The 27,017-nt window shown below is 38.6% G+C and overlaps 1 protein-coding gene across 2 annotated transcripts in view; it reads left to right on the forward strand.

The window, feature by feature from the left end:
- Window positions 1–868: 868 nt before the first annotated feature.
- LOC115215234 overlaps window positions 869–27,017 on the forward strand; it is a 42,929-nt gene continuing 16,780 nt past the window's right edge. The window contains exons 1-4 of one of the 2 annotated variants that reach the window (XM_036505484.1): window positions 869–1,198; window positions 10,426–10,504; window positions 15,743–15,876; window positions 25,304–25,388. In XM_036505484.1, coding sequence (XP_036361377.1) covers window positions 1,044–1,198; window positions 10,426–10,504; window positions 15,743–15,876; window positions 25,304–25,388 — 453 coding nt within the window. In that variant the 5' untranslated portion in view covers window positions 869–1,043. The remainder of the gene's footprint in view (window positions 1,199–10,425; window positions 10,505–15,742; window positions 15,877–25,303; window positions 25,389–27,017) is intronic. The other variant, XM_029784470.2, reaches the window with a different exon arrangement.

The raw sequence follows: 27,017 nt of genomic DNA on the forward strand, positions 1-27,017 counted from the left end.
GAAATCGCCTTTTTTCCACCGTGGGTCGTGCAGGTGACAAGACATGCGAGGACGTCGCTAAGGGTTTGGGCTAGCAGCTGCTATCGTTAGTGTTCGAGTCGGGGCTGTGAGGAAGGACTAGTCATCTCTGGAGGGTCTCCGTCACTACGAAGAGAAGGTAGGTGCCTCTATATTCAAATCACGCACTCACTACACTGGCTTCCGTGCCAGTCACGCGTAAAAGGGCATCATTCGAGCGTGATTGTTACCTACATCGCCTTACTGGCACCTGTGCTGGTGGCATGTGTAAAAGGATTCGAGCGAGGTCGTTGCCAGTACCGCCTAACTGGCCCCCATGCTGGTGGCTCATAAAGGGCACCCACTACACTCTCGAAGTGCTTGGCGTTAGCAAGGGCATCCAGCTGTAGAAACTCTGCCAGATCAAGATTGGAACCTGGTGCAGTCATCTGGTTCACCAGCCCTCAGTCAAAATCGTCCAACCCATGCTAGCATGGAAAGCAGACGTTAAACAATGATGATGATGATGATGATGATGATATATATATATATATATATATATATATGTATGTATGTATGTATGTATGTATGTAAGTATGTGTGTATGCATGTGTGTGTGTGCTTTTGTCTGTGTTTGTTTTCCACCACTGCTTGACAACGATGTTGATATATTTATGTTCCTGTAACTTAGCAGTCTGGCAAAGAGTTTATATTTATGTTATTTTCCTTCCATATTTTATATGTATGTGTTGTTGTGTTTTCATTTTTTGGGTAGAGCACTGCTGTGAAGTATGCGTGTAAGATAGAAATGTCACGTGTCCATTTATGTCTTTTGGGTTTTATTTGCAGGACAAGAGGTACAACGTCTGGCCCATTATTTTGACGGTCGTCATTTTCGTAGGGTACCGGTCCGTTCATTTCTGTTGTCACATTATTTCGCACAACATGAAACGACTAGATAAGCTATTTTAAAGTTCAGATATTAAAGTCCAGTGTTCTCTCAAATTATCTAATTCATTTGTAACACTCAAAACTACTTTCCCAAAATGGTTGGCTGTTATTTTCCTATTACAGTACGTCTCATCGTTCTTTTGACTTTAGGTTTATTGGCTAAAAGTGAAAATTGTAAAAAACTTTCTTATTGTTCTTGCCAAAAAGAAAATGGAGATATCATTGATCTTCAACAATTTGGAAGTAGAGTGTAAGTATAAGTTTTTATCTTAATGTTAATTCAGGCTTATTTAACGAGGTTATGTGTACTGGAGATAATTTATGTAAGAGTTAAGAATTTTGGAAAGGTGGGAGGACAGACTGAATAAAATGTATATATATGTATTTATACACACTCAAACACACACACATGTATATATATAAATATATATATATATATACAGGGAGAGTTTACGAAAAAACAAAAGACGAAGGCAGGTGGTGTATAAAACAAACAGATGTATTAGTATAGTGCTCAGGAATAGAAAATGTCTTTTACATTTCAAGCATACGCTCTTCTACAGAAAGGGACAGAAAAAACAAGGAGAGAAAAAAATGTGTGTAGTAGCTAACGATCTATCTATATATATGTGTGTGTGTGTGTGTTGCTAAAATTCCACCGAGGTTGACTTTGCCTTTCTTCCTCATGAGGTCAATAAATTGAGTACCAGTGAAGCACTGGGGTCGATGTGACCGACTGGTCCCCTCCCCACAAATTTCAGGCCTTGTGCCTCGAGTGGAGGGAATTATTGTTGTTATTGTTGTTATTGTTATTATTATTATTATTATTATTATTAACATCATCATCATCATCATTATTATTATTATTATTATTATTATTATTACTATTATCATCATTATTATTATTATTATCATTATTATTATTATTATTATTATTATTATTATTATTATTATTATTGTCATTATTACTATTTTTATTATTATTACTATTTGGTGGTGCAATGGCCCAGAGTTTAGGGTGGCGGACTTGCGGTTTTGATTCACAGACCAGGCATTGTGAGTGTTTATTGAGCGAAAACACCTAAAGCTCCAAGAAGCTTCAGCAGGGGGGGGGGGTGAACCCTGCTGTACTCTTTCACCACCACGTTTTCTCACTCTTTCTTCCTCCTGTTTCTGTTGTACCTGTATTTCAAAGGGCCAGCCTTGTCACACTCTGTGTCATGTTGAATCTCCCCGAGAACTATGTTAAGGGTGCACTTGTCTGTGGAGTGCTCAGCCACTTGCATGTTAATAAATGAGCTGCGATGTCACTGGTGCCAAGCTGTATCGGCCTTTGCCTTTCCCTTGGATAACATCGGTGGCGTGGAGAGGGGAGGCTGGTATGCATGGGCGACTGCTGGTCTTCCATAAACAACCTTGCCCAGACTTGTACCTCAGAGGTTAACTTTCTAGGTGCAATCCCATGGTCATTCATGACGGAAGGGGGTCACAACAACAACAACAACAATACATATATATATATATATAGAACAATCTTACTTAGAAATGGATGCGTGCATTCCGTCATATAATAAATTAATAAATAAAATAAAACATGCATATACATACATATCTGTATATTTACATGCATATATGGGTACAGGACACCAAAAAAACGTCGAACACAATAAGAAACAAAAACATAAACACAAAACCAAGGAAATGGACATTTTTCTTAAACAACGAAAAAATAGAGCACAAGACATACAAAACAAGGAAAATTCCCCTTCTTCAGTCGCCTTTGTTTCATCTACTCCACGTTTCGAAGGTCAAGGCGAGACATGACTTTAATGAAACATTCCTTCCTGCGAAAAGCAAATTAAATAAAATTTGAGATTTTTTTGTGGAGGGATAAAAATGATAACAAAAACAGGACAGTAACGACAGTACAAAATATAAACAGTAAAAGACAGGACAAGAAGAATAACAGTAACACAAACAAGAAGGGCTGTTAAGCCGAACGAGATAAAATATTACGAACGCTATTTTTGAGAATGGCGAAGGAGCCACAGAAAATGCTGTCTACACTTGAAGGAAGCCAGGTCAGAAAGACAGTAGCAGAGCTCTCGTCATGGGTCAACAACGGGAGGGAGGAGGAGGAGCAAGAGAAAGAGAGAGAAAAAAAGGGAATGGTTGTAGAGAAAACCAGAAAGAATGAAGAATGAGAGAGAAAAGATGAAGACAAGTGTATGAGCAAACAAATGCATTAATTTGACACTCAGGAAAAATGAAAAAGTCTTTTACGTTGTGTGCCTATGCTCTTCAACAGAAAGGAATAAGAGAAGGTAATAAGAGAAAAATATATATATATATATATATATATATATAATATGATATTGATCTTGGCCTTATATATATATATATATATATTCTTTTATTCTTTTATGTGTTTCAGCCAGGTGGCTGTGGTCATGCTGGAGCACCAGCATGCGGCTGAATCTGTTTTTAGGCGACGACTTCCAAGGTGCATTTCCTTGCTGTCAGTACACTGTATATTTATTAAGGTAGTTGTGACTTTGAGAATCCCTTATAGCATGAGGCATTTACATGTAGTAATGCCCTTAATATAATAACTGTATTTAAAAAGGAAAAAATTAATTAGATTATGGCGTTAGGAAGGGCATCCAGCCGTAGAAACATTGCCAGATCAGACTGGGCCTGGTGCAGCCTTCTGGTTTCCCAGACCCCATTTGAACCGTCCAACCCATGCTAGCATGGAAAGCGGACGCTAAATGATGATGATGATGATGATATATATATTATTTACATTTGACAGATATTTGTCCTCATCTTGTTTATTGTTAACACACTGTTTTGGTTGATATACCCTCCAGCCTTCATCAGGCATATGGCATAGTGGTTAAGAACCCAGGCTACTAACCCCAAGATTCCAAGTTCGATTCCAGGCAGTGACCTAAATAATAATAATAATAATAATGATAATTATAATAATAATAATTATAATAATAATAACAACAACAACAATGACAACAACAACAATATCATGGAAAAATACCTTAGGAATGAGAACCCAGGTTTGAAATTTCCCCAAGATACCTGAAGAAGATTGGAGGGTATATCAGCCAAAACATTGTGTTAACAACAAACAAGATGAGGAAAATATCTGTCAAATGTAAATGTAAATAATGTACATAATTCCTCATCTCTTAAATATAGAACTGTATTAAACATATATATATATATATATATATATATATATATATATATAATTAATTAATTGCTATTTTTTGAAAACCAGTGGATGAGTTCCACTGAATATATATAAACCTTTGAAGAAACAGTCATGAGCAATGCCTGCTGGGTTCGATTACTCCACATTGATAAAAGGCAAATACTCTGAAACTAGTCTGTGGGTGTCTGAACCAGCATGAGGAAGCTGATGAGCTCTCCTTTCCGATGGTTGTAATGGACACAGGTTTGTGTGTCACATAGCTAGCTAGAGGTGATAGCCTCTTACAGCTATTCAACAGTAGCATTCGTCCTATTTTCCTGGACTGCCATGTTAGCTTAGCAATAACTATTATTTCCCGATATATATATACATATATATATTAGAAGCAAGGTAAAAATAATGGTCATTACATATTATTCCTTTATTGGAGCAAATTTGGTTTACAGCTGTTTCCAGCCTTTACTATAGTAGTGTCTTCTACTCTAACCTCGGGCCGACCAAAGCCTTGTGAGTAGATTTGGTAGACGGAAACTGAAAGAAGCTCGTCATATATATGTATATATATGTGTGTGTGTGTGGTGTGTGTGTGTGTGTGGTGTGTGTGTGTGTGTGTATATGTTTGTGTGTCTGTGTTTGTCCCCCAACATCACTTGACAACCAATGCCGGTGTGTTTACATCCCCAAAATGTAGCAGTACAACAAAAGAGACCGAGAGAATAAGTACTAGGCTTACAAAGAATAAGTCCTCGGGTTGATTTGCTTAACTAAATGCAGTGCTCCAGTATGGCCACAGTCAAATGACTGAAACAAGTAAAAGAGTAAAAGAGTATCCATGCCAATTGCATATAAGTAGCTGCCATGCCAGTGCCATGTAAAATGTACTGGTGATGGTGCCAGATAAAAAGCGTTGGTGCCACATAAAAAGCACTGGTGCTTATGCCACATGTAAAGCACTGCTGCTATTAACATGTAAAAAAAGACCCAATACACTCTGTAGAGTGGTTGGCATTAAGAAGTGCATCCAGATGGAAACCATGCCAAAACAGACAAATAGAGCCTGGTGCAACTCACTGGCTTGCCAGCTCCTTTCAAATTGTCCACCCCATACCAGCATAGAAAATGGACATTAAATGACGACGACGATGATGACGATAATGGCATGGGTTGGACGATTTGACAGAGGACTGGCAAACCAGATGGCTGCCCCAGGCTCCAATCTTGATCTGGCAGAGTTTCTACAGCTGGATGCCCTTCCGAACGCCAACCACTCTGAGCTCCTGTTGAAATTCCAGTTATTTTAGAAACTGTAAAAATGGGTGGGAGTTTATTGAAAACTAGGAAACATAATTTCGAATAAAATTCTATTTAAAAAAATTTTTTGCTTTTTGGAGATTGTGTAAAAGTCAGCATAGGAAACGGAGTAGGGTATTATCATTATGTTGTTGGTAAGAAGCAGTTAGCTAAGAGACCATGGATAAAAATGACCATACAAGCACAGTCATGGCTGTGGGGTAAGAAGTTTGCTTCCTACCTATATGGTTCTGGGTTTGTCCCACTATGTTTCACCTTGGGCAAGTGTCTTTTACTATATATAGCCCAGGGACGCCCAAAACCTGGTGAGTGGATTTGGTAGACAGAAGTTGAAAGAAGCCCATCATGTGTGTGCGCATGAACGTTTGTCCCCCACCTCTTGTAATCAATTTCGAAAAACTGAAAAGAAAAATTCTAATGTAATTTTGTGAAAATATAAAAAAATACTATTGTAATAGAAATTCATTTTATGTAAAAGAGAAAAACTGTCCAAATGTAACTACTCGACTTTGGGGGTCAAGTGGGCATTGCACCTCATTTTATACTCTTTCATATTTTCATTCGTTTCTTTTAATTTTTTGCTTCTTATCTCATCTTCTTTTTGTAAGTTTTAAGTTCCCTGAGTTTATGTTTGTCACGTCTTGTATTTGTCCCATTCTTTGTATAGCCTCTTGTGGGTAATAAAAAATTTGCGTTTGTCCCCCACCACCATTTCACAACTGGTGCTGGTGTGTTTATGTACCCATAACTTATGGTTTAGTGAAAAGGACCCGCTAGATTAAGTACCAATCTTGAGAAAAAAAAAAAATGAGTCCTGGGATTGATTTATTTGATTAAACCCTTTAAACTCTTCAAGGCAGTGCTCCAGCATGGTCGCAGTTCAGTGACTGAAGTAAATAAAAGACAAGTGATAAAAGATGCAGACAGATATATACCTGTATCATTTGTGTTGCAGCTTCCTCAGGCTACAGGATTTCACGATTATGGAAACTGTAAAATATAATTATGAAATTTGAGAATGGCTCCCTGTGCGGTGGCATGTAAAAGGTACCATCCAAACGTGGTCAACGCCAGTCCCCTCCAACTGGCTCCTGTGCCAGTGACACATAAAAAGCACCATCTGAATGTGGTTGATGTTAGTGCCACCTGACTGGTTCCCGTACCGGTGGCACATAAAAGGCACCATCCAAATGTGGTCAATGCCAGTCCCCTCTGTCTGGCTCTTGTGCCAGTGGAATGTAAAAAGCACCATCCAAATGTAGTTGATGCCAGTGCTGCCTGACTGGCTCCCGTGCCAGTGGCACATGAAAAGCTCCCACTACACTCTCAGAACGATTGGCATTAGGAAGGGTATCCAACTGTAGAAACCTTGTCAGATTAGATTGGAGCCTGGTGCAACCTACTGGCTTGCCAGCCCCCAGTCAAACCGTCCAATCCAGGCCAGCATGGAAAACTGACGTTAAATGATGATGATGATGATGATGATGACGACGACGACGATAGCGTTCTTTAACTTTGCCCTTGCAGAAACTCAGATAATTTTAACACTTTAGAAACTATAGCTTCTTATCCAGACTCCACTTTTTGGTTACGGTCAAAGTGTAGCAAAGAATTTAAAAACCTATAACCAAGATATATGTGGGTGGGTGTGTTTTGTGTGTATGCAGTCTGCATATGTATGTGTGTGTATGTATGCAAGTGTTTGTATCTAGTGGTACTCAACTGTTTTTTTACCTATGGACTCCTTTGATTATTATGTTACACAGGTGGGCCCTCAAAACTGTTCAACGTTTAAAAAGTATTATTATTGTATTTTTATAATTAAATTTTTATTGGAAATTGTTAAAAAAAATTAAAATTGCCAAAATATTTTCATCAATTATAGAAGTATGACCAATCTATGTTTCCATAGCTTGCACACTGGGTACATCCTATGGAGTCTCTACCTACACCTTTTCTACAGATCGCACAGGGCCACCTACTTGAAGGGGTGTGTGATATGTTTGCCTTCCGACTTACTATATTATATATATATATAATATATATATATATATATATATATAATATATATATATATATATATTATATATATATATATATATAATATATATATATATATATATATATATATTATATATATAATATATATATTTATATATGTATATATATATATATATTGATATACATATGTATATACAGCGGGCTTCTTTCAGTTTCTGTCTACCAAATCCACTCACAAGGCTTTGGTAAGCCTGAGGCTATAGAAAAAGGCACTTGCCCAAGTTGTCTTGCAGTGGGACTGAACCCGGAACCATGTGGTTGGGAAACAAGCTTCTTATCATACAGCCATGCCTAGCCACCTTGCCATTATTTTGTGGCATTAAATCATATTTGTTTATAATAAAATTATGAATAACATGGTTTTTCTTGACACTAATGCCTTACTAAGGACTTTCTAATGCATTTGCCCTTTACCATTCAAACTGGCCATATTCCACCAAAATATTCTACCTGTTTTATGTTGAAACCAGCCTGATACAGCCTTTTACATGTACCCTACAATATCGGTCTAAATACATAGAATTAGGTGCAGGTGTTTCTTAAAAAGCATCCAGTCCTCACTGTAATGTGGTTGGCACTTGGAAGGTCATTAAGCTGTAAATTCTATGCCAAAACAGACACATAAGCATGGCGCAAGCTCCTGCCTGGCCAGCTCCTGTCAAATCATCTATCCCATGTCAGCAAGGAAGGAGAACATTAAACAATGATGATGATGATGATATTTTCAAAATCTCAAAGCTATGAGATAAAGCATAAGTAATTCAAATATCATTACATTTGACAGAATAATTTGAACACTAAAGGGTCAAACTATGTTTATAAAAATCTATAGTGCCTCTAGATACCCTTTACAGCACACCTCAAAATGGTGTTTATATTGGGTCATCCCATAAATAATGTGGTTTTTTTTATACTTCTTTTATTTTTTGGAAATTAAGATGGAATTTTGTCAGTGATCAGGTTGTGGTCTCAAAGCAACGAAAGCTTTTTGGCAAATTAAATTCAAATGTTGAACTGTATCAAACGGCTTTTCTGTGTTTTTGAATGGCTTATAAGCACCTTCCACGCTGCAATTGTTTTTGTTTCAGTGCACGATCTCAGATCAGGTCACTTGCTATGAAAGTACATCTCCATAAGATCAACAAAGTTCTTTTTTAATCTAAAATATACTCTTCTTCATTTTCTACAATGTCCTTCCATCTATCTGGTAGACTTGCAAGGTCCCATTTCAAAAATTTACTTGTCCATGATAAAAATACTCCTCCAATACTGTTCTGACTTCGTCTACAAAATTCATATTTTTTTCCATCCAAATGATTTTGAAGACTGCAGAATAAACGATAATCAGATGGGGCAATGTCTAGTGAATATGATATGTGGGGCATTGTTTCCCATTCAAACTGCTACAGCTTTTGGAATGTCATCCTCACTGCCTGTGACTTAGCATTATCCTGATGGAAGAACACCTTTCATCTTGAAACCAAAGATGGTCGTTACATTGTAGCACTGACTTAAGCCTCTCGAGTTGCTCACAGTCGATCTCCTTTGTTATCATTTAGTTAGGGTTTAAATATTCAAAGTGGACTAAACCTTTCACATCCCACCAAACAGATAACAGCACCTTATGTGAGTAAAGACCTTCTGTAACCTGGGATACCTGTGTTTCTCCTTTCCCTACCCACTGTCTTTGGCACCTGACATGGTTTTAGGGAACCCATTTCTCATCAACAGTCATTTTTCAGTCCACAAAAGGTTTATTCATGAGATGTGACAGCAAAGAAAAGCACACATTCACTCTCTGCGTGTAATTAGACTTGAAAGTTTATGAGGAACCCATTGACCCAATTTGCTGACTTTTTTGATGGGATGCAAGTGTTAATGAATGGTTGAATGATCAAATCCAAGCTCCTCTTCTAGTTTCTCAACAGTTATGATGGGATTCTGTTCAATCAGCATTTGCAAGACGTCCTCATTGAGCTCTACAGATCTTCCAGGATGTGATTTATCTTCTAGGCTGTAATTTCCGGCTCGGAATTTCTGGTACCACCTTTGACACTGGCTCACGCTTATTGTCCAGTCCCTGTATACTGCATTAATATTCCTCACACTTTCTGTTATGTTGTTGTCTTTATTGAGCTTGGAAAGCAAAATATGTCAAATATGCTCCTTTGTTACTTCCATAATAGCTTTGAAAATACAACTGTTAAAACTGCACTCTTCAAAACCAGCACTAAGAATAAGTACAAGGTAAAATTACTACCTCCTTTCATAGCAAGTTGATGCAGGTAGTTTATCCCATCCCCCTCCGACTTTTAGTTCATGCAATTCTAAAAGACCGTTCTCTTTATGGGATGACCCAAATACAAACAAAAAGTATTTTTATTGCTAATCCTTAATTTGTGAAGGTATGTAGTTTAATGGTTAGGGTTTTGCATTTATGATTGCAAGATCTCGGGTTCAGTCCCTGGTCTGGGCAGTGTATTGTGTCCTGCAAAAACCATTCATTTCACATTACTTAAGTTCACTCAACTGTAAATAAATATTTCTTTACTACCCACAAGGGGCTAAACACAGAGAGGGCAAACAAGGACAGATTAAGTCGATTATATCGACCCCAGTGCGTAACTGGTACTTATTTAATCGACCCCAAAAGGATGAAAGGCAAAGTTGACCTTAGTGGAATTTGAACTCAGAATGTAACGACAAACGAAATACCGCTCAGCATTTCGCCCGGCGTGCTAACATTTCTGCCAGCTCGCCAGTTGTCCAGGGGCAATGTGATGTCAGTCAGTTATAGGCCACGGAAAACCATGTAATTGGCACTATGAGAGTTAGGTCTTGAGAAAACACTCATTCTGTATTTTTTATTTCAGTTTTCAGGCTTACAAAAATTCCGCTATATATAAGTGGTTACCTTGTGCACAGATGGAGTGCATGAATACTAGTCAAACTGTAAGTTTATTTCCTTTTCTTGCATAGACAATTAGTTGTAGCTACACCGAAGTCCCAGTATGAGTTCAGCAAATATCTTTTTAATGTATTAAATTGGAAAAAAAAAATTTTGTCCTCATGACTGCAGATCATTGTATTTCATTTGAAATTTTAAAAATTCATCAACATCATCATTATCATCATTGTTATCATCTTCATCATTGCCTTTGTCATCATTATCACCATCAACATCATCATCGTCATCATCATCATCATCATCATCAGGAGATGCAATGGCCCAGTGGTTAGGGCAGTGGATTCGCGGTTGGAGGATTGCAGTTTCGATTCCAAGACCGGGCGTTGTGTGTGTTTATTGAGCAAAAACACCTAAAGCTCCATGAGGCTCCGACAGGGGGTGGTGGCGACCGCTGAGCATTTCGTCCAGCGCGCAAACGATTCTGCCAGCTCACCACTCAGACGAATTATCAAAGACCTCTTTCATCATGAATATAGCATAATTGTTTCCACTTATGTAAGACAAACTCTATGTTGCCGTATCAATAGCTTGCCATAAACCTCAAACAGTATTATTGCTGTTGTTACCTGTGAAAGGCCAATGCAGTCTGTCTCTATTTGCAATAGAAAAATTGGTAAATGTTCACAGTTATTTCTACAATCACTTCTACATTTGCGGAGATGTACTTGCATAGCAAGTGACGTGATCTGAGATCGTGTGCTGGGACGAAAACAATTGCAGCATGGAGGTGTTTATAAGCCATTTAAGAAACACACAAAAGCCGTTTGATTCACTTCAACATTTAAATTTAATTTGCCAAAGCGACGAAAATATGTTGGCAAATTGAATTTAGATGTTGAAGTGAATCTAACGGTTTTTGTGTGTTTCTTAAATGGCTTATAAACACCTTCCACACTTCCACATGTAGCTCAGGAAAGAGTTTCATTCATCAACCCAACTAAACACCACCACAGACCAGACAGCAAATATCCAAGCAGCAGTGGTAAGTGGAGGCACAATGGCCCAATGGTTGTGGCAGCGGACTCGCAGTTGGAAGATCGCGGTTTCGATTCCCAGACCGGGCGTTGTGTGTGTTTATTGAGCAAAAACACCTAAAGTGCTACGAGGCTCCAGCAGGGGGTGGTGGCGACCCCTGTTGTACTCTTTCGCCCCAACTTTCTCTCACTCTTTCTTCCTGTTTCTTGTCCCCAATTTCCTATGCAACCGCTGAGCCTGGATGAGCATTCATCCATCCATCAATGCTCTCGGTGTCAGGGGTTGACCTGCCTTCTCTTCTGCAGGTCTTACGAATAGCAAAGGACCACGTTTCGGACTTCTCCCACTAGGGACGAAGACCGCTTAGCTCAACAAACAAACAAGCAGCAGTGGTAAATCTGTTGGGTTCGTGCATAATTATTGCGACTTATTTTCAGCAAATTTTATTTAAAAAAAAAGCAATAGCATCATGTAACAAAAACATCTTGAAGACAGTGACCAAAAATAGCATTCTTTTACTTGTTTCAGTCATTTGACTGCGGCCATGCTGGAGCACTGCCTTCAGTTGAGCAAATCAACCCCAGAACTTATTCTTTCTAAGCCTAGTACTTATTCTCTTGGTCTCTTTTGCCGAACCACTAAGTTACAGGGATGTAAACACACCAGCATCGGTTGTCAAGCGATGTTGGGGGGACAATCACACACATACAAACACACATATATACATATATACGACGGGCTTCTTTCAGTTTCCGTCTACCAAATCCACTCACAAGGCTTTGAGTGAAGCGGTCTTTGTTCCTAGTGGGGGAAGTCCGAAATGTGGTCGTTTGCTATTCGTAAGACCTGCAGAAGAGAAAGCAGGTCAATCCCCGACACCGAGAGCATCGATGGATGGATGAATGCGCATCCAGGTTCAGCGGTTGCATAGGAAGTCGGGGACAAGAAACAGGAAGAAAGAGTGAGAGAAAGAAGACACTTGCCCAAGGTGCTACACAGTGGGACTGAACCTGGAACCATGTGGTTCATAAGTGAGCTACTTATCTCACAGCCACTCCTGTGCATTGATAAATTACCTATACTTTTATTTTTCATCTATTTTCTTCCTTATTTACATACAGCCAATCAGTCTCATTGTGCAAGTGTCTGTTACTAAGCCCTCAGATGACCAAAATCTTGTGAGTGGATTTGATCGATGGAAACTGAAAGAAGCTTATTTGTGTGTGTGTACAAAAAACCCCACTTTTTTGCATCAAGGGCTTATATGCCCCTATATTAGACTATTTTCTTTAGCCAGTACATGGTGATCACTGATAAACATCTAGCTTATAATAATAATTATTATTATTTATAAAACTGTCGCTCATCGCCATTTCTCCATGTTTGTATGTGTGTGTGATTGTCCCCCATCACTACTTGACAACCAGTGTTGGTGTGTTTATGTCCTTGTAATTTAGTGGTTCAGCAAAAGTGAACATTTATATGATAATGGTGATGATGATGATTGTTTGTTTGTTTGTTTGTTTGTTGAATGAAGCGGTCTTCGTCCCTAGTGGGAGAAGTCTGAAACGTGGTCCTTTGCTATTCGTAAGACCTGCAGAAGAGAAAGCAGGTCAACCCCCGACACCAAGAGCATCGATGGATGGATGAATGTGCATCCAGGCTCAGCGGTTGCATGGGAAGTCGGCGACAAGAAACAGGTAGAAAGAGTGAGAGAAAGTTAGAGCGAAAGTGTACAACAGGGTTCGCCACCACCCGCTGCCGGAGACTCGTGGCGCTTTAGGTGTTTTCGCTCAATAAACACACACAACACATGGTCTGGGAATCGAAACTGCGATCCTCTGACCGCGAGTCTGTTGCCCTAACCATTGGGCCATTGCACCTCCGATGATGATGATGATGAAGTATGGTATATTATTAGATCCCCTGCTTACTGTTAACCACCAAGAAGAAGGAGTGATTATCATTTTTGATAGCCAGGCTAAAATCAGAGCAAGTGGAAACCCAATAGAATGGGTGAAGCAATAAGATTGTTTTCATTAATATGTGGTCAGTTGTCCAGCATCTTAACTGCATAGTGAATGAATACTGTCTCAAATCCTAAGACTTATAAGGCCAATTCCCTGCTCTCCATTATGTATCAGTGGCCAAGATCACAACATTTGCCCTGGACTAATGATTCAGCCACCTTTACTGTTTCTTTGCCTCTTTTGTTTTTTTTACTTATCTTCCAATCATCATCATCATCATCATCATCATTTAACGTCTGCTTTCCATGCTAGCATGGGTTGGACGATTTGACTGAGGTCTGGTGAACAAGACTCCAATCTGATCTGACAGAGTTTCTACAGCTGGATGCCCTTCCTAATGCCAACCACTCCGAGAGTGTAGTGGGTGCTTTTACGTGCCACCGGCATGAGAGCCAGTTTGGTGGTACTGGCAACGGCCATGCCCAAATGGTGCTTTTTATGTGCCACCTTGCACAGGAGCCAGTCCAGTGGCACTAGCGACGACCTTGCTCAAATGTTTCACATGCCACCAGCACAAGTGCCAGTAAGGCGACCTGAAAATTTAAGGGGAAAAGCTGGCAGAGTCATGAGTACACTGCTTTAAATTTTCAGATAATATTGGTTGATAAGAAGAAACAATGAAGCTGGCAGAATCATTAACACACCAGGCAAAATGCTTAGCAACATTTCATCCAACTTTGTACTTAGAAAGATACAGAAATAATTTATTCTCAAACATATGATAATGCTAATACAATAGCATGAACAGGATAAACTATCCTATTTCTTTACTACCCACAAGGGGTTAAACACAGAGGGGACAAACAAGGACAGACAACGGAAATAAGTCGATTATATCGACCCCAGTGCGTAACTGGTACTTATTTAATCAACCCCAAAAGGATGAAAGGCAAAGTCGACCTCGGCGGAATTTGAACTCAGAACGTAAAGGCAGACGAAATACCTATTTCTTTACTACCCACAAGGGGCTAAACACAGAGAGGACAAACAAGGACAGACAAATGGATTAAGTCGATTATATCGACCACAGTGAGTAACTGGTACTCATTTAATTGACCCTGAAAGGATGAAAAGCAAAGTTGACCTTGGCGGAATTTGAACTTAGAACGTAACCGCAGACGAAATACCGCTAAGCATTTCGCCCGGCGTGCTAACGTTTCTATTCATACATTGCTGTTAATGATGTTTGCTGCAATATATGGCTAGTTTATCTTGTTTGTGCTATTGTATTAACATTACCATGTGCTTAAGAATAAGATATTTCTCTCTCTTTCAATACATCTCAATGCTTCTAAAGCAAACTTTGTTTATCTTTATTGTAAATTTAATTTAATAAAGCTAGATTTATAAATCCTAAAATTGCAGAAGAATTCGTTACTGAGCAGTTTAGCTTAAAGATAAAGCACTTGACACATAATCACAGGGATGTAAGCTTGAGTCTCATGGCTGGCTGCCTGGTAATGATTTTTTTCCGCAATATATGGATAGTTTATCCTGTTCGTGCTGTTGTATTATCATTACCATGCGTTTGAGAATCAATTATTTCTCTATCTTTCAATACATCTTGACGCTTCTAAAGCAAACAATATTTGCTTACTTTCATCATAAGTTAAATTTTTGCATTTAGAGTTCAAATTCCACTGAGGTTGACTTTGCCTTTCATCCTTTTGGGGGTCATTAAAATAATTGAGCACTTGAGTCAATGTGATCAACTTACACCCTCTCCATAAAATTGCTGGCTTTGTGCCAAAATTTGAAATTAGTATTATGTTGATGTTGATGGAAATTGTAGATGCGATACCTGTGCTGGTGGCACGTAAAAATCACGATCCATACGTAGCCAATGCCAGTGTCACCTTGACTGGCTTCTGTGCCAGTGGCACGTAAAAAACACCAACCGGTTGTGGATGCTGCCAGCCTCCCCTGGCACCTGTGCCGGTGGCACGTAAAAAGCACCCACTACACTCACGGAATGGTTGGTGTTAGGAAGGGCATCCAGCTGTAGAAACACTGCCAGATCAGACTGGAGCCTGGTGCAGCCTCCTGGCTTCCCAGACCCTGGTCAAACCGTCCAACCCGTGCTAGCACGGAAAACGGACGTTAAACGATGATGATGATGATGAGTATTATCTGAAAATTTATCTTTGAATTTTTCTTCTTTTTATTATATTTGTTTTATTCAGCTTCATTCATCTTTAATCTCTTTATTTCATACAGCTCTGCAAATTTATTGTCATATCTCCTACAGTACAATATCCAAATAACTTAGGAAGTATAGAGTCTGTTCACTTTACAGTTGTTGGAGGAACTGTAAATTTGAACTACAAGGATCCAACAGGAAACACTCAAAGGTATGATTAAAATGTGTAATGGTTTTCTTTGCTGCATTTATTTCATTATTATTACTTTTGTTTTGCTTATATGTTTTCTTGCAAGGCGGCGAGCTGGCAGAATCGTTAGCACGCCGGGTGAAATGCTTAGCGGTATTTCATCTGCCACTACGTTCTGAGTTTCAAATTCTGCCGAGGTCGACTTTGCCTTTCATCCTTTCGGGGTCGATAAATTAAATACCAGTTACGCACTGGGGCCGATGTAATCGACTTAATCCATTTGTCTGTATTTGTTTGTCCCTTCTATGTTTAGCCTCTTGTGGGTAGTAAAGAAATATATGTTTTCTTGCTTTTGGGCACCTAGTTTTTTGGATGAATTTTGGTCAGCTGTAAATTATTAGTCAGGTAGATTAATGCAAGTACCTTACAAAGTGATACAGCACATTGGCTGTCATCGTGATGACGGAATTCCTCTTCCACTGATGTGTTTCAGTCATTACACTGTGGCCTTGAAGAATTTTAGTTGAACGAATTAACCCCGCTACTAATTTTTTTAAGCTTGGTATTTATTCTATCGATCTGTTATGCCAAACTGCTAAGTTACAGGACATAAACACAGACACAAAAGCGCACACATATATGTATGTGACTGTGTGTGTACTGTTGGCGATTTTTTTTCGTCCGTCTTCCCTTCCTTGGATCTTTCCTTTTCCTATGTTTCTGATGAAGAGCTCCGCTCGAAACGTTAAATCCTCCTTCCTTCTTTCCTTTCCTGAGCGTCAAATAACACTATACTTGTTCCACGTCCTTGCATTTTTGTGTTTTCTCTTTGTCTTTTCATGCTTGGATCAACTATATGTATATATATATATATATATATATATATATATATATATATATATATATATATGATGGGCTTTTTTCAGTTTTTGTCTACTAAATCCATTCACAAGGCCTTGGTTGGCTTGAGGTTATAGTAGACAACACTTGCTCAAGGTACCATGCAGTGGGATTGAACCCAGAACCATGTTTTTGGGAAGCAAGCTTCTTACCACACATCCATGCCTACATGTGTGTGTGTGTGTGTGTGTGTAGTATGAGTATTTAGAACCTTAATATATACAGTGGCAGACAGGCCAGGTTGCCAGCTTACCCAATGCAAATGGGCCCCTGTGCCATTAGAAGCCATATATGGGGGCCCATGTTAGTATTTAAGGGGCCCATCCCCTCAAGTTTGAGAATTTTTTATTCACTCCTGTAAGAATACATTAATTATTTCAGCCTGGCTGTGTTTGTAGACAGGTGAAAAGAATACTTCCAACAACAAAAGAAAAAAAATTAAATGATAGGCGCAGGAGTGGCTGTGTGGTAAGTAGCTTGCTAACCAGCCACATGGTTCCGGGTTCAGTCCCACTGCGTGGCACCTTGGGCAAGTGTCTTCTACTATAGCCTCGGGCCGACCAAAGCCTTGTGAGTGGATTTGGTAGACGGAAACTGAAAGAAGCCTGTCATATATATGTATATATATATATGTATGTATGTGTGTGTGTCTGTGTCTGTCTCCCTAGCATTGCTTGACAACCGATGCCGGTGTGTTTACGTCCCCGTACCTTAGCGGTTTGGCAAAGAGACAGATAGAATAAGTACTAGGCTTACAAAGAATAAGTCCCGGAATCGATTTGCTCGACTAAAGGCGGTGCTCCAGCATGGCCGCAGTCAAATGACTGAAACAAGTAAAAGAGTAAAAGAGATAGCATTGTAGTTGCAGGTGGGCCCCCTTGGTTGTATGTATCATGCTATTATAGCTTTTGTTAAGCTATACATAAAACTAACTATAAACAAGCATGTCAAAGTATTGTTTATTCTGTGTCAATCATCTACAGTATCGAAGAGAGTACGATCAGTCATTTAAGTTTAGACCCCATTTAATGTCTAACTGGAAGTCTCTTCTCTGTGCACCAGCTCAGTAACTAGTTTGCAGTGATGGACGTCCTTGTCTACAGTTCATCTTTTATGTTCTACATTATGGAGGTACAATGCTCAGTTAATATGGAAGGGCAGAAATGTGGTAACTTTAATGACTGCCAGATATGTATCGTCGTAAACTGCAATTGAAGTAAAAGTGTGCGCACTGGAGATAGCAATGACAGTGGTTGCAGACTGCTGGACCAATTCTGGGTAGCTTAAATAAGATTCATCATCATCATTGTCATCGTCATCGTCATCATCATCATCATCATCGTCATCATCATCATCATCGTCATCACCATCACTATTTAACGTCTGTTTTCCAACGTCGCCTTACTACCAACATCGCCTTACTGGCACCTGTGCTGGTGGCATGTGTAAAAAGATTCAAGCGAGGTCATTGCCAGTATTGCCTGACTGGCACATAAAAAACACCCACTACACTCTCGGAGTGGTTGGCATTAGGAAGGGCATCTAGCTGTAGAAACTCTGCCAGATCAAGATTGGAGCCTGGTGCAGCCATCTGGTTCGCCAGCCCTCAGTCAAAATCGTCCAACCCATGCTAGCATGGAAAGCGGACATTAAACGATTTCCATGCTGGTATGGGTTGGATGGATTGACAGAATCCAGTGAACTGCAGGACTGCATCAAACCTCAGTGTCTGCTTTGGCATGGTTTCTGCTGCAGCTGAATGCCCTTCCTAACCACGTGAACTGAGTGCTTCTCATGCATGACAGAAAAAGAACAAGAAAAGGAAAAAAGAGTAGGAAAAAGACTCCACACTTAAGTGGTGGAGAATAAGAAGCAGCTACTAATGACAATCATCATCATCATCATCATCGTTTAACGTCCGCTTTCCATGCTAGCATGGGTTGGACGATTTTGACTGAGGGCTGGCAAACCAGATGGCTGCACCAGGCTCCAATCTTGATCTGGCAGAGTTTCTACAGCTGGATGCCCTTCCTAACGCCAACCACTCCGAGAGTGTAGTGGGTGCTTTTTACGTGAATATAGCAATAAATTTAGAGCACTAGGATACATTTACACAGACTCTGTCCACAGATTCTTATTTATTACAATTCTTAAAAATATAAATGTTTCTCCAAACCTTATCTTTTATGGTCATGTTTTCATTTCAAGTCATGGTTTAAAAGATGTACTTCATAGTTCTGTTACCTGGTAGTTAGTTGTAGCAAAATGTTCAGGACAAACGGTTTCTCATTCCATGCCAAAATCAGGTAGCACGAAGCATACTCTTTTACTTCTTTCAGTCATTTGACTGTGGCCATGCTGGAGCATCGCATTTGGTCAAGAAAATCGACCCCAGGTCTTATTCTTTATAAGCCTAGTACTTATTTTATCGGTGTCCTTTGCCAAACCACTAAGTTACAGGGACGTAAAGAAACAGCATCGGTTGTCAAGCGATGTTGGAGGGACAAACACAGACAAATACATACACACACACATACATATACATACATATATATATAGATACATATATATATATATATATATATATATATATATATGTATATATATATATATATATATTTTATGTATATATATATATATATATAAATATTGAGGGAGATAAATTAATATTAATTTTAATATCAATTTAAAACCAGTAGTCCAGCATTCAAAAAATCTGAGGAGTCAGAGAAAATTCAAATATATGTGTATATTGGTAGGGCTGGCCTGCTAGGTAGCCGGCCAAAATGCTAGAAGAAGATCATCAACGATCAAACTACAAGGGAAATTCTCTAGAGGAAGAATTCAGCGAACACCAGAACCAACTTTGGCGGGCAGGGCATATGAAAAATTAAATAAAAAACAGACTTAAATGCATACCTCGGTTTCGGTCTTAACAAAAGAATTACTTGCATAATTCAAGTGTCCGTGACTTCATCAGTACATTCGGTCCTCGAGATGCAAACCGCAAGACTAACCCCAGCTCTCTGTGTCAAGACAGACACGTGCTTAGTCTTACTGATTACATCGGGAATAAAATTTCAAATGTCTTGGTTCTAGCGCGCTAAGAGACTCCTGAAGTGAAGGGCTGCAGTGAATAATTCACTGCGGGTAATGCTTAAAACTAGGGAACGTATTTATTTAAATATTTAAATATTGAGGGAGATAAATTAATATTAATTTTAATATCAATTTAAAACCAGTAGTCCAGCATTCAAAAAATCTGAGGAGTCAGCCCTGCCAATATACACATATATTTGAATTTTTTCTGACACCTCAGAATTTTTGAATGCTAGTTTAGCTTCATGATCTCACAACTATGATAATAAACTTATCCTCTTTGAATTTTTACTCAAATAAATGACTTTAATTCAATGATGATATTTGTTGGCATAATTTGAATGGATCTGCTCCAATACATCACTTGTTACAATCCTCTGTTATCATAAGATCCACCATTCTATGATCAACCTTCACAACTTCTTCCCATATCTTCACCTCCTGCAAACTCTTTCTGTTGACATTTCTTCATCCAACAGGTATCCTTTGCTCTCACAAGTTTGTACCAAAGCAGTCTTTCCTCTTACACGCTGTATCTGATTCCTCTCCTACTTACTTCTTTTCGATTCATCCATGTTCCATTGTTCATGTTTGTTAAAATACATCTGATCCAGTCAGTGCCTATGTCTCACCGCCTATTTTGCATTATGCAGTCATACAATCTGCCCTTCATTTAGGAATAAGCCTTTTGTTACTAGCAGAGATAATGGTTCTTTGAACTTATCCTTACTTTAACCCTTTTGATACCAACCCAGCTGAAACTGCCTCTGGCTTTGTAGTATAAATGTCTTGTTTACATAAGTTTTGAATTAAAATCTTCTGCCAAACCTTAGTCACAATTTATGTTCCTAACACTAGCTTAATGATAACTAAGTTATTTTACTAAATTCTTTGTTACATTTAAAATCAATTGAAAGAAGCACTGAACATCTCAAAATAAATAAGGTAACGAAAGGGTTAACAGAAGTGTGAAATAAATCTTAGAACTTAAAGGGTTTTAAATTCTGAAGAGAATGTCATTTCTTTCCATTAATATTATCAATTGAAATAAAGTTCTAGGTGAAAGAGCTGGGCAATGACTTAATACCTCTCAAAGTAAGTATTTGTTGTGGTGAGAGTCATGACACTCCTGCGCAAATAGACTTGACTGAACTACTATAAATAGTAGTGGTCTGAGTAGTGGAGAGTGGGCATTAATCGCAGTGATTTTTGGTAATTTGTCAGAATATTGTTTGTTGGTTCACGTGAAAAGTTTGTTGGATTGTCACATTATTGCTACCCTGCTTCGTTATTATGTTTATTATTACTACACAGTTATGGTGTAAAACAAGTATTGTCATTAATAGTGCCAATACTACAATAAATGGCAATGAGTGAAAACGTTACAATAATATTTAATTCTTTATTGCCCATAAGGGGCTAAACATAGAGAGGACAAACAAGGACAGACAAAGGGATTAAGACGATTACATCGACCCCACTGCTTAACTGGTACTTATTTAATCAACCCCGAAAGGATGAAAGGCAAAGTCGACCTATTATTATTGCTGTCAATAAGGTGGCTTGGTGGTAAAACAGTTAGTAGGATGGGCATTTTGTCCATCTTTACATTCTGAGTTCAAATTCCACTGAGGTTGACTTTGCCTTTCATCCTTTTGGGGTTGATAAAATAAATTCAAGTTGAGTACTCAGGTTAGTGTAATTGACTTCCCCTCCCCTCAAAAAATAACTGGTCATGTGCCAAAATTCATCATCATCATCCAGTGTTTTAAATCCAAGTTTTATCCCCGTTAACAGGGATGGCCAGATCTACTTCAATGCCATAGCAACTGAGGCAGGCAGGTACAGCTCACCCCTGCCTTTGGGCTGGCTGGTGCCCATTCTCCTTTGCTATTATGAGGCTTTTTTTTAACTGGATTTTCTAGGAGGAGCATGCCCTTGCTTATTCCCAACCTCAGTTTCTAGACATGAGAGGTCCCGAGACCAAGGCTTCTACCATGATTTTTAAGAAATGTGGTGGAAAACTAGCTCAGGAAGGCATTACTACATGAGACCCCTTTTGGAGCCCCCTACCTACAAAGGAAAAATGAATATTGTAGTAAATTCTGAAGAGTAAAACTAAACTCCTGTCAAACCAAGTTTATAATTCAGTTTCAGTTCTTCATTGGAAAATATTTCTCTTCTTTCACACTTCTGCTTCCGTTTGAAAATCTTGAATACCATTTACTATTGGGTTGGTGCATAATTATTGCAGCTTTTTTTTCAACAAATTTTATTCAACTTAAAACAGTAACAATATTTAAAAAAAACATCTTTAAATGATGATCTGACCATCTGCCTAGCAAATGGGAAGCAGTAATTGAAGTAGATTGTGAATATGCTCCGGAATAATCATTTAGAGATGTTTTTGTTACATGTTGTTATTGTTTTTGTTGAATAAAATTGGTTGGAAAAAGGCCGCAATAATAATGCACCAACCTAATATTTCTTCTGTGAAATCACCATCTTCATGTTCTAAGTAATGAAACACTGTTGTGACACACATTTTCAGTGGTTAATCTATCAAAATCCTAATTTTTCACAATGCTGTTTGTCAAGGTGGAATAGTATATCTGTTTCAGATAAACAGACTAAATACAGATACTGTTTTCCACCTTCAGATAAGTAGATAAGTTGGTGTGAGAATAGATATCTTATCTTTTCTATGTCATCAGGTTATGAACCATCTCTGATGACATTTGTCACAAGTGCCACATGCTTGTTAAGGAATCTTCATTGGAGAACACAAAGGTCATTTCCTCCAGCTTTTCCTTATTTTTTTTACAAGACACCATCTTGTTGGCTTTATGCATGCAGGTTTACTATACCTGCTTGGGTAGTTTGTAAAAAGTTTGAATCATCACCATCATCATCATTTAACGTCCGTTACTGGCACCTGTGCTGGTGGCATGTGTAAAAAGATTCGAGCGAGGTCATTGCCAGTACCGCCTGACTGGCCCTCGTGCTGGTGGCATGTAAAAAGCACCCACTACACTCTCGGAGTGGTTGGCATTAGGAAGGGCATCCAGCTGTAGAAACTCTGCCAGATCAAGATTGGAGCCTGGTACAGCCATCTGGTTCGTCCAACCCATGCTAGCATGGAAAGTGGATGTTAAACAATGTTGATGATGATGATGTCCATGCTGGCAAGGGTTGGATGGTTTGACCAGGGCTGGCAAGCTGGAAGGAAGGCTGTATGAGACTCCAGTCTGATTTAGCATAGTTCTCTGATAGCTGGATGCCAATCCTAATGCCAACCACTCCAAGAGTGTAATGGGTAATTTTACGTGTCACTGGCACAGGTGCCATTTGCATGACACTGGTATCTGCCATGTCTGTGATTTTGCTTAGCTTGATGGGTTTCCTTCTCAGGCACGTCATAATGCCAAAGGTCTCAGTCATTGCCTCTGTAAGGCCCAACACTCAGAAAGAGCTCAGCCACATTGCCTCCATGAGGACCAACACTCAAAAGGAGCTCAGCCACTTTGCCTCTGTGAAGTCCAATGCTAAAAAGGTGCATTTTACATGTCCCCAGCACCAGCATCTGCCATGACTACGATTTCAGTTGGCTTGAAGGGTCTCCTCAAGCACAGCATATCACCAAAGGTCCCAATCACTAGTCATTGATTTGGTGAGGCCCAAAGTTCGAAGACCATGCTTCACCACCTCGTCCCATGTCTTCCTGAATAACTACTGAGAAGTATTTGATCCACTACTCTAACACTTTTATGAACCCAGTGTCCAAAACAGACTATATTTAATTGAACCTGCAAGGATGAAAGACATTCCGCCTCAACAGGATTTAAATTCAGAATCCAAAGTGCCAAAACAAAGCATTATGTCAGTTCTCTAAGTATTCTTCCATTTTGCTGGAGAGCTTTCTAACTATCATTTATTCATTCTTGATCTCAGGATTATAAAAGATAAAATTATAATTTTCCAGTTTTTTCTCTGCTGTTTCTAACTTACAAAACAGCTTAGAAAATAGATAATTAAGGCAGCAAGCTGGCAGAAATGTTAGCACACCGGGCGAAATGCTTAGCAGTATTTGAGTTCAAATTCCGCCAAGGTCGACTTTACCTTTCATCCTTTCGGGGTCAATTAAATAAGTACCAGTTACGCACTGAGGGTGATATAATCGACTTAATCTGTTTGTCTGTCCTTGTTTGTCCCCTCTCTGTGAGCAATAAAGAAATAACAAACGTTAGCATGCCGGGTGAAATGTTTAGCGGTATTTCGTCTGTTCAAATTCCGCCGAGGTTGACTTTGCCTTTTATCCTTCTTGGGGTAATAAATTAAATACCAGTTGCCTACTGGGGTCTATCTAAGCAACTGGCTCTCTCCCCAAAATTTCAGGCCTTGTACCTAGAGTAGAAAAGAAATAGACAATTCACTGATTTCCTCTTCGCAGTCAGTTCCCAACCATTGCACATTGGGAGTCATTGCCAAATCTCTATAATGTGCAGTTCATTATTATATCTGCCGGAAAACAAAAGAAGCAGTTGTGCTGATTACAGGATGTAAACTGCCAAAATCTTCATCTTATCAGTGAGTTAGAACTCTATTCACTGAGCCATAGTGGATTCTCACCTAACTCTGAAATACTTGCTTAAAATAGCTGCTCTGTCAAATTTTCATATTATCAAAACCATTCAAGTATGAAAAATATATTGTAAGCAAAGAAAATTGTTCCGTAGTTTAGGTGTAGGAGTGGCTGTGTGGTGGGTAGCTTGCTTACCAACCACATGGTTCCGGGTTCAGTCCCACTGCATGGCATCTTGGGTGAGTGTCTTCTACTATAGCCTTGGGCCGACCAAAGCCTTGTGAGTGGATTTGGTAGACGGAAACTGAAAGAAGCCTGTCGTATATATGTATATATATATGTGTGTGTATGTGTGTGTGTATATGTTAGTGTGCATATGTTTGTCCCCACAACATCGCTTGACAACCGATGCTGGTGTGTTTACATCCCCGTACCTTAGCAGTTCGGCAAAGAGACCGATAGAATAAGTACTAGGCTTACAAAGAATAAGTCCTGGGGTCAATTTGCTCGACTAAAGGCGGTGCTCCAGCATGGCCGCAGTCAAATGCCTGAAACAAGTAAAAGAGTAAAGAGTAAGAGTAGCTCAAATCAGAAATTCAAGAAAGTACCTTGCTGCCAGAATTATTGATGATAAGTTCTTTTTCGTTTTTTTTTTGGGGGGGGGAGAAATCTTTATTTTAAAAAATCTAAAAAGCCTCAAATTTTTTATTGTAGATGAAAAATTTTTTGACTCATTAAACTTAGCATAATACTTTAATTCTTAGGATAAGCAAAATGAGATGGTAATTAAGAAGCAGCAAACATTGATTACTACAAATAATAAATCTGAACATTTACAATTTTATTTTGTATGGTACCCAAAATCAGTACAGTATCATTGGTCTGCTCTGAAGAAAAGGAAACAACATTTCAACATATTCAAAATATTACCATTTTTAATTATCAAAAATATGTAAGTAGTTTGTTTCTTTCTCATTGACTAATTTTTCATATTTTTGTTGTTCTCTCTATATTTTTTACTAGCTGAAGAGCCTGTCTTTGCCGGGCAATTTTTACAATAGAATGCCTTATATAAATTTTTGTTTATTCCATGTCAGAGCATGCCTTCCCTGACAAATCAGCCTCTTGATCAGGAGTTGTGCAATTTTTCTCAAAAAAATTTTGTTTAGGATCTTTTCCTTTTTAAATTATTTACTTGCCTATCCTACCCTTTGACAAGACTTTATTCGTTAAAACTTATTAAAATTCCAGAAATTCTTACAATTTTGGTCATCATGATGCCTTGCTTTCGTATGTTTAATAAAAATTCCTCCTCTTAATGATTTTGCTTTCATTTTGTGGTAGACAGCTTTCATGCAGAAAATGCTAGCTTCCGAATCCTGTTTTCTGATTAGGTAAAGTTGATTAAACTTTAAACCTCAATAATATTTTTCTACTATTTTTCTGTAACAAATCAATAACGAAATTGGATTTAATGTAAAAAATTCTTTCTATATACCAAATTTGAAAATTTTGACATAATTTTAAAATTTCACAATATGTGACAGTATAAGGGAAGACCCAACAAAAGTAGAAAGACAGACATTTATAGGACGTCTCACACACAGACACACACACACACACACACATGCACACACGCATTTACAAACATACACACAGGTAATCATGAATTTAAAATTGTGTATAGTAGACACATGTATGTATGTATCTATGTATGTGTGTGTGTGTGTCTGTGTGTGAGTGTTTCTTTGCAATGGACAGCAGAAAAGCCACCTACCCCCCTCTCTCCTTAAAACTACATATTCCTCACACCCGCCTTTCTTTCCCTCTTTTGGCATTTTGAAAGTTAGTTATGTATAAGCCCATGTGTGTGCATGTAGTGTGTGTGTATGTGAGTGTGTGTGTATGCATGCATCTATATATTTATGAAAGTATGTAGGCAGTGTCACGTGTATATCTATGAATGACAGCTGTATTAATGTTACCATCCCACAGCCACTCCATATTTGTCACTTAAACAATGCTGTTCTCCTCTTCTCTCCTATCAACCACACTCACTATGCTACCACATTTCCCTCACACTAACACACTTTGCATCCTTCTCATTTTATCAAATAATAGCCCAACCCCTGCTAAGGAGCCCCTTATAGATTTTTATTGAAATCCAATTAGCCTGTAATTGAACTGGATGTTAGTTTAACATGTATGCAAAGTTTTGTGAAGGTTGATTCACTGATGTGGGCAGCAAGATGGTAACAGGCAGATCGACAGATAAAAATTGCACATTATGTACAAGATTTAATCATTTAACCTGTCAGCTCCTGTCAAAGCATGCAATCTGTGCAATCCATGTCAGCACGCAGATACAGATGCTAAATGATGAGGATGATGATGTACACACACACACACACACAAACAAATCTAAATGTGTGTATGTTTGTGTGTGTGCTTATTAGCTTTATACTTTGTATATATATATATATATATATATATAGTAATAATATTAAGGAGTAAAACTTCAAACTTTCAGGGAAAAATTCAATTTAGTATAAATCAAATTTCACAGTATAAATATATAAAA

Source organism: Octopus sinensis, linkage group LG8, assembly GCF_006345805.1.
Source record: "Octopus sinensis linkage group LG8, ASM634580v1, whole genome shotgun sequence".
NCBI classification, from domain to species: Eukaryota; Metazoa; Mollusca; class Cephalopoda; order Octopoda; family Octopodidae; genus Octopus; species Octopus sinensis.